The sequence below is a fragment of the Triticum aestivum genome, chromosome 3A, assembly GCF_018294505.1.
Source record: "Triticum aestivum cultivar Chinese Spring chromosome 3A, IWGSC CS RefSeq v2.1, whole genome shotgun sequence".
NCBI lineage: Eukaryota > Viridiplantae > Streptophyta > Magnoliopsida > Poales > Poaceae > Triticum > Triticum aestivum.
Window position 1 is genome coordinate 74,249,016 of NC_057800.1, and position 8,450 is coordinate 74,257,465.

General features: G+C 47.1%; 1 protein-coding gene across 1 annotated transcript; it reads right to left on the bottom strand.

Annotated features, from left to right (window-relative positions):
* Nucleotides 1-2,164: 2,164 nt before the first annotated feature.
* Nucleotides 2,165-3,542, bottom strand: LOC123057971 (momilactone A synthase). Its single transcript, XM_044480826.1, has 2 exons — nucleotides 3,311-3,542; nucleotides 2,165-3,176 (listed from the first exon to the last, which is right to left on the bottom strand). The coding sequence occupies exons 1-2, from the start codon at nucleotides 3,412-3,414 to the stop codon at nucleotides 2,372-2,374; spliced, it is 909 nt and encodes a 302-aa protein (XP_044336761.1). The 5' UTR covers nucleotides 3,415-3,542; the 3' UTR covers nucleotides 2,165-2,371.
* Between the last annotated feature and the right edge of the window lie 4,908 nt (nucleotides 3,543-8,450).

An 8,450-nucleotide genomic window follows, 5' to 3' on the forward strand; every position in this document is an offset into this window, starting at 1 on the left:
AAAAATTAACATATGTTCAAAAAATATTCAAAATTTTATATAAAATGTCTGTTTTTATAAAATGGTCAAAATATTTACCCCATATATTCACGGTTTTTTATATGTTTTCCATATTTTTTCAACAACCGGAAAGACACGAAATAGAAAACAGGCATGTTGTCCCCCCTTATAATCGTCCCTGTTTTCTGCCTGCCCGTGCGGTTTCAGTTACCGGAAAAGTCAGATCGGATCGCGCGAGGCGATCAGGAGGCGACGAGGCCCTTGCGCGCCGCCGGTGACACCTCCGGTTCCCCCTCTCTCCATCGTCCGCTCTGGCGGCGGGAGGGAGAGGGAACGTCGGGTCTGTTCACTAGGTGGGTGTGTGGTAGGGTTAGGGTTGAGGGAGACGTTGCCGAGGCCGTTGCGGTGGTGTCGCGTCGGAATAAGTTTCTCCGGGCTCCATTCGCGGTCAGGCGAGGCTTTTGCCTTCGTCTAGGAGCCAGCGGAGTTGGGGATCCCCGGGTCTCGTCGAGGTCGCGGGCTTTGGTGGCTGGAGGTCCATCGACACTGGCCGTTTGGGTTCTCAGATGGGCGATGGATTCAGGGAGACGAAGACCCTTCTTCTTCCTTGTTGGTATGATTTGCTGCTGTTGTTCTTCTCCTTCCTCTGTGTTGATGCTGGTGGGAGATCCTGCTTTGCCCGGGCAGATGGCCCGGTCGCGGTGCTGGACCGGTCGGATGACTCGAGTTCTCTTCCTTCCGGAAGGGACACTTCTCGCGGTACTCAAAGCCAAAGATGGCGACGGCTGTTGCAGGTGTGTTGGATTGATGTCCATGCCCTCTCAGCGCTGGTGTCAAGAAAGGAGGAAGCAGCGTGGCGGCAATTGTACCGTGGTTGAAGATGATGACCTGTTTGCGACTGGTTGCATATCCTTCTCCTGCAGGGGTCTTCTCTCAAGATTCAGGGATGATGACACAAGGCTCCGGAGATCTTCTTGTGTTATGGTTGTTTTAGGGTACTCTAGGTGTTCATGGTCCTTTGTTTTTGCGTTTCAGTGTGCTTGTAAGGGTCACCTACTCTGTACTGATTCATGATTTGAATGAACAATTTAAAAAAAAACAGGCGTGCTATATTCTCTCGCGCTCCCGCTCGCTACAGTGCCCGAGTGTCATAGAGTGAGAGATGGGCCGGCCTGGTCGGGATTTCGTTGTGCGAAAAGGTGACATTTCGGCATGGAGAGATGTTTCCCTCACAAAAAAGGGCAGGAAAAGACGTATATGAGTTCCCACTTAAGAGTATGGCTTGTTTGTGTATTTTATCTTGTTTTCTCAGGCGCACCACCGTTAAAAGAGAATGGATTAAGATTGGATGGCCCCGTGAGAGGCTTTGATGGCATGACGACTCTGTCAATCTTGAAGAACATGACGGCCGTGATGAAGCAACTTTGATGCCTCTGCTCTTTCATATATTGTTATAATAATTTTGTAGCGTATATAAGTGAAAATTATAGTCAAATTTGTACGATGAAGATAAACAAAAAATGAATACGCGTCTCATATTTTGGAAAGGAGGAAGTATAACATAAAGTGATTGTTTCAGCAACACTGGCATAAAAGCGATAGTTTTGGGGTATTTACTGGAGAGCTCGCTCCCAAACCGCCCAGCTCCACGGGGCTGACTCCCTGTGTGTAAGAACTTAAGTTTAGTTGATGAAATGACTTGAGAGCCCAATCCCAAATTTCAAATACCGCCCGGTTCCACGGGTATGACTTCCCTACACTTACGTAAAAATTGTTATATACCTTACATAATAACCAACGTGGATAAGTAGGATTGAATGTCAGAGGATTGAGGGGCCCACGCCCCTCTCCCCCCTACTTCCAATTATACATTGCCAAGTGGCTAATCACGTAAAACTGAACGTAGCTCTTCGTATATGTAGCATTGCTCAAATCAGGCGGAGAGAGAATTATGGTTAGAGAGGTTACATTACTTTAGGTAGTTTTCTTCATAGATAGATGGAGCATCATCGGTGCAAGAACTTACAGTAATGCTACACTTATGTAGAGATAGTTACGTACTTTACGTAATTAGCAACGTGGCTAATGATCATTGGGGAAGCCGGGAAGGAGGAGAAAGGGGCCCCACCCACCTGAAAATCAGGGGGGCAGAGAAGTATATTTAGGAAGATTATGTAAACCCTTTCGTAGCTGTACGTGGATATATAATTATCGAGGAACTTAAGTTTAGTTGATGAACTGAAATTAGGGTGATGCTCTTTTATAACTGTTTAACAGATGGAAATCGAGGTGTGGAACACCACAACGTCATCAGCGACGGCGCGAGCTAGCCCGATCATGGCACGTTGGGCACTCACTGATCCCTCCACGATCAACGCGCCACGGACGGCATGCTGACAGCCTTGTGCGCGGTGAACCCGCCGTCGACGAGCAGGTTGTGCCCGGTGACGAACTTGGCCTCGTCCGACGCCAGGTACAGCGCCGCCCTCGCCACGTCCTCCGCCTCCAGCACGGCCCCGCCCAGCTCGCTCCAGTCCGTCTCCACCACCCGCCTCAGCTCCGCCTCGCCCATGCCGGGGCACATCTCGGCCATCGACCGCAGCGTCAGCGGCGTCGCGAGGGCGTGCGGCGAGATGGCGTTCACCCGCACGCCGTCGCGCGCCAGCGGGCCCGCGGCCGCGCGCACCGCGGCGATGACGGTGGCCTTCGAGACGGCGTACGCGAGGGCCGGGGCGCCGAAGGTGAGCACGCCCATCACGCTGGCCGTGCAGAGGATGCTGCCGCGGCGGCGCGGCGCCATGACGCGCGCACCGTGCTTGATGCACGCGACCGCCGAGCGGGCGTTCACCGCCATCACGCGGTCGAAGTCGGCGAGGTCGAGGGCGCCCACAGCGGTCTGCGTCACGGACCCGGATATGCCGGCGTTGCTGTAGAGGACGTCCAGGTGTCCGTGCCGCTCCACGGCGAGGTCCACGGCCGCGGCGATCTGCACCTCGTCGGAGACGTCACACCGGACGTAGGCCGCGTCCGGGCCGAGCTCCGCGGCGACCGAGCGGCCCAGGTCGTCCTGCACGTCGGCGATGATGACCTTGGCGCCGTTCCTGATGAACTCCGTGGCCGTCGCCTTGCCAATGCCGCTCGCGGCGCCGGTGATGAGCGCCACCTTACCAGCTAACCTGTACCCACGTCGGCAGCACATCATGACGCAGAAGTTGATAAGACACTCGAAGTCCACGTCCCGTGCGCAACAACGGAGAGTACGATACCAGCAGCATTGAGAGACTGGAAAGATGATGTAGTATAGACAAACCTCTGAGAGTTGGGAGCCGTGGAGAAGCCATTGACGAAACCTGACGCTGTGAAACCTTGAACTCTGCTCGTCTCCCGGAGAAGGAGCTGCACGGCTTTGAACATCCTCTGCTCGCTATTTTTCTCTCCGTAATTGGCAGTGACGAAGGCTGTGGATCTTCGGATCAACCAGGCAGTGGCTGGTAACGGGTCTAGGCTTGAGTTCTTGGTCTTTTCGTTTGGGTCTTTGGGACCTGTCGCCTTCTCCTCGCCTGCTTTGGAAAAATCTAACCAGGAATTCCAAATCATAATCTTTGTCGCCGCGTGTTTATGGATCAGCGCAGCATCTAAGCCAATCTCGGGTAGATCACATGTCGAGAGCGCTGCTACAGGTGCGATTACGATTTTTGTGCGACGAACAATCTCAGCCGTTCATGTATCCATCCATCTTAGCCATCGTATAAAAATCACTAATTAAGCTTTGTCGTATTTTGTTAATTATAAGCAGAAGAGAGTTTTATGCACATCACAAAGATGGGAAGCCACCAATCTGTTGCTGCCGGTATAGAGTACTGCGAATGCGACTGGATCCACTAGTAGAAAACAGGGCTTTGGTCCAAGCCGGGTCAGCCCATTAATCCCGGTTCAGTCCAGAACCGGGACCAATGTGGGCATTGGTCCCGGTTCGTGAGCCTAGTGGGCCGGCCGGGCCACGTGGGCCATTGGTCCCGGTTCATCTGGACCTTTTGGTCCCGGTTGGTGGGATGAACCCGGACCAATGTGCCTCGCTCCTGGCCCACCACCATTGGTTCCGGTTGGTGGCTTGAACCGGGACCAAAGGCTCCCCTTTAGTTCCGGCTCATGTTACCAACCGAGACCAATGAGGTGCCTATATATACCCCTCGCTCGCGAGTAGAGCACCCCAGTGCTCTGTTTTTCTCTGGCCGAGGGGGGGAGAGCTTGATGGTGCTCTAGCTCACCTCCTATGCACACAAGGTGTTCGATGGAATGCCCGAGCCACACTACTTAAGCTTTCTCCTCTCCAAGCTCGACCTCTAAGCTCCATTTTCCATAATATTTGTCTAGGTTTAGCGGTCCGTCACGCCCCGTCCCCGTCTTCACCGCCGTCGATCACCCACGCCGAGCTCATCGCCGGCACCACCGTGGTGAGCCTCTTGTTCTTATCTTCTTTCTGAAAGAAAAAATATTCTTACTTGTATGTTTACATAGATACTTGTATTATTTTCTTACTTTTATTATTGCATCTTATATAGTGCAATGGTTTTGGTATCCGCCCCCGTCGGCCCTCGTCCTGTCTATGATTCGGATGTGGTATATATATTATCTTTATAACTATTGGTTCATTTATTGTTTATGAAAATTATACCGACCAATGTGACATAGATTTTATTTATGTAGAATGTATGTGAATCGGAAATGCCAACCGACCCTATTGTCGAGAGGTTAAATTTAGTTGAAGAAGAAAACAATTTGTTGAAGGAAAAAATAAAAAAAATTGAGGAGGAGAAGATGATATTGGAGTTGCATGTTGCGGATGTCGTCGATGATCACAAGATCAAGATGGATGCAATGCGCTTGAAGATTAGAAAGATTAGAAAATATGCCATTCATACCGAGGCTTGGTATCATTATGCCGTTGGATCAATTGTTACCTTGGTTGCGATTATGATCGCATTTGTTTTCGCATTGAAATGTTTTACATAGTTTCAATGTATGGTTTAATTAATTAGATGCTCTGGAGAGCTATATGTTGTTAGATGAGAACTATGTATGCACTTTGATTTTAATGTGATGATGAACTTTTATTAATTTGGACACTTAATTATATATAATGCACGCAGATGAACCGGCAATGGATGTACGGTGACAGACACACCCGCGAGTACATTAAGGGCGTGCATGAGTTTCTCGATGCAGCTGAGGCAAACAAGCAGAATGGTTTTATGTGTTGTCCATGCACTCAATATGGGAATACGAGGTCTTACTCTAACCGGAAAATCCTTCACTCCCACCTGCTTTACAAGTGTTTCATGCCACACTATAATGTTTGGACGAGGCATGGAGAAATAGGGGTTATGATGGAAGACGGCAAAGAAGAAGAGTATGATGACAACTATGTGCCCCCTGAATACGGTGATGCTGCAACGGGGGGAGCTGGTGAAGATCAAGAGGAACCAGACGATGTGCCCAATGATACTGAAAGTATATACCTGGACAAATGCAGGAAGAATGTGTACCTGGACCATCGTCGATTTCTTCCAACCAACCATCAATGTCGAAAGAAAGGCAAGCATTTCAAAGGCGAGGCAGATCACCAGAAGAAGCCCGCCATGCGCACCAGTGATCACGTGCTTGCTATGGTCAATGATTTACACTACGTAATCTTTGAAAAGGGTCCCGGTGGACTAGCTGTTCCGAATGACGCTGAGGGACACGCACCCATGTGGAAGAAGAAACCTATATGTTGGGACCTACCCTACTGGAAAGACCTAGAGGTCCGCTCCTCAATCGACGTGATGCACGTGACGAAGAACCTTTGCGTGAACCTGCTAGGCTTCTTGGGCGTGTATGGGAAGACAAAAGATACACCTGAGGCACGGGAGGACCTGCAACGTTTGCACGAAAAAGACGGCATGCCTCCGAAGCAGTATAAAGGTCCTGCCAGCTACACTCTTACGAAAGAAGAGAAAGAAATCTTCTTTGAATGCCTACTCAGTATGAAGGTCACGACTGGCTTCTCGTCGAATATAAAGGGAATAATAAATATGCCAGAGAAAAAGTTTCAGAACCTAAAGTCTCATGACTGCCACGTGATTATGACGCAACTGCTTCCGGTTGCATTGAGGGGGCTTCTACCGGAAAAACGTCCGATTAGCCATTGTGAAGCTATGTGCATTCCTCAATGCAATCTCTCAGAAGGTGATCGATCCAGAAATTGTACCAAGGCTAAGGAGTGATGTGGTGCAATGTCTTGTCAGTTTCGAGCTGGTGTTCCCACCATCCTTCTTCAATATCATGACGCATGTCCTAATTCATCTAGTCGACGAGATTGTCATCCTGGGGCCCGTATTTCTACACAATATGTTCCCCTTTGAGAGGTTCATGGGAGTCCTAAAGAAATATGTCCGTAACCGCGCTAGGCCAGAAGGAAGCATCTCCATGGGCCATCAAACAGAGGATGTTATCGGGTTTTGTGTTGACTTCATTCCTGGCCTTAAGAAGATAGGTCTCCCTAAATTGCGGTATGAGGGGAGACTGACTGGAAAAGGCACTCTTGGAAGAGACTCAATAATATGCAGGGACGGATATTCTTGGTCTCAAGCAAACTACACAGTTCTACAGAACTCTACCTTGGTGACCCCGTATGTCGATGAACACAAGAACAGTCTGCGCTCCAAGCACCCGGAGCAGTGCGATGACTGGATTACATGTGAACACATCAGGACTTTCAGCAGTTGGTTGGAAACACGTCTTAGAGGTGACAACACTGTTTGTGATGAGTTGTACTTGTTGTCCAGGGGACCATCTTTGACTGTATTGACTTACAAAGGATACTAGATAAATGGGAATACATTTTACATGATCGCCCAAGATCAAAAGAGCACCAACAAAAACAGCGGTGTCCGCTTTGATGCAGCAACCGAGAGCGGAAATGACACATATTATGGTTACATAGTGGACATATGGGAACTTGACTACGGACCTGATTTTAAGGTCCCTTTGTTTAAGTGCAAATGGATCAATCTGTTAGGCGGCGGGGTACAGGTAGACCCACAGTACGGAATGACAACAATGGATCTGAAAAATCTTGGGTACACTGACGAACCGTTTGTCCTAGCCAATGATGTGGCACAGGTTATCTATGTGAAGGACATGTCTACCAAACTGAGAAAAAGAAAAGATAAGGAAGCGAATACATCATACGATGAGCCAAAGCGCCACATAGTTCTTTCAGGAAAAAAGGACATCCTGGGAGTGGACGGCAAGACAGACATGTCTGAAGATTATGAAAAGTTTCATGAAATTCCTCCCTTCAATGTCAAGGCTGACCCAAGCATCCTGATAAACAATGAAGATTATCCATGATTACAGCGCAATAAGCAAATGACACAAGCGATGAAAAAGTAAAGACTTTCTCCCGCAACTATTATGATGATACCATGCCAACTTTGTAACACACGAACATGCTACCATTGTCTGTTTTGTACATGCACATGCTATGTGGGTGAAATTATATATGATACCATCCCAACTTTCAACTTTTTCAGAGTTCATTTGAAATGCTTTCATGTCTTATGGTTCGGCCCTCGTAATACCATGACCATTAGTCCCTGGCCCATGCCAACTTTCAACTTTCTAAAACTAATGGCACTAACAGAAAGTTTATAATTTTGCTCCTCGCCCCTGGCCCATGACCATTAGTCCCGGTTTGTGCACAAACCGGGACTAAAGGGTTGGTCCTCGTTGCGGGCAGAGTTTAGTCCCACCTCGCCAACCGAAGGGGGCTCACACCGGTTTATAAGCCCTTCCCTCTCTGCCTTGTTGAGCTCCTCTCAAAGTAAAAATAGATGCCCTAATAGAGAAAATTTTAACCTAAATTCATAGTGAATTTCTCTGAAATTCATAGAAATTTACTATGAATTTAGGTTGAATTTTCTCTATAAGCGCATCTATTCTCATTTTTTAGTAAGTTAATCACAAACTTGTGATTCAAACAATTTTCAAAGAATTCAAATTTTAACTATTCAAATTTGAAAACTAATGGCACTAACAGAAATTTTATAATTTTTCTAAAACTAATGGCACTAACAGAAAGTTTATAATTTTGCTAACCTAAAAGCAAACAGAATTAAAAATTAAAGCAAAAGACAAAATAAAATAAATAATGCAAAAAACAAATCAAAAAAACAGGAAAAAACTATTTTATAGTAAAGTTAATCACAAAATAAAATAAATAAAGCAACAACGAAAACAAAAAAACTAAAAAAGTGTTTTTAAATTTGAAAACTAATGGCACTAACAGAAAGTTTATAATTTTTCTAAAACTGATGGCACTAACAGAAAGTTAATAATTTTGCTAACCTAAAAGCAAACAGAATTAAAAATTAAAGCAAAAAACAAAAGAAAATAAATAATGCAAA

Bases quoted from the DNA above. Each gene is read 5' to 3' on its own strand.
- LOC123057971 (XM_044480826.1), bottom strand. From the start codon at position 3,414: ATGTTCAAAGCCGTGCAGCTCCTTCTCCGGGAGACGAGCAGAGTTCAA. The intron at 3,177-3,310 runs GTTTGTCTATAC...ACGTGGGTACAG, and splicing joins ACGGCTCCCAACTCTCAGAG to GTTAGCTGGTAAGGTGGCGC.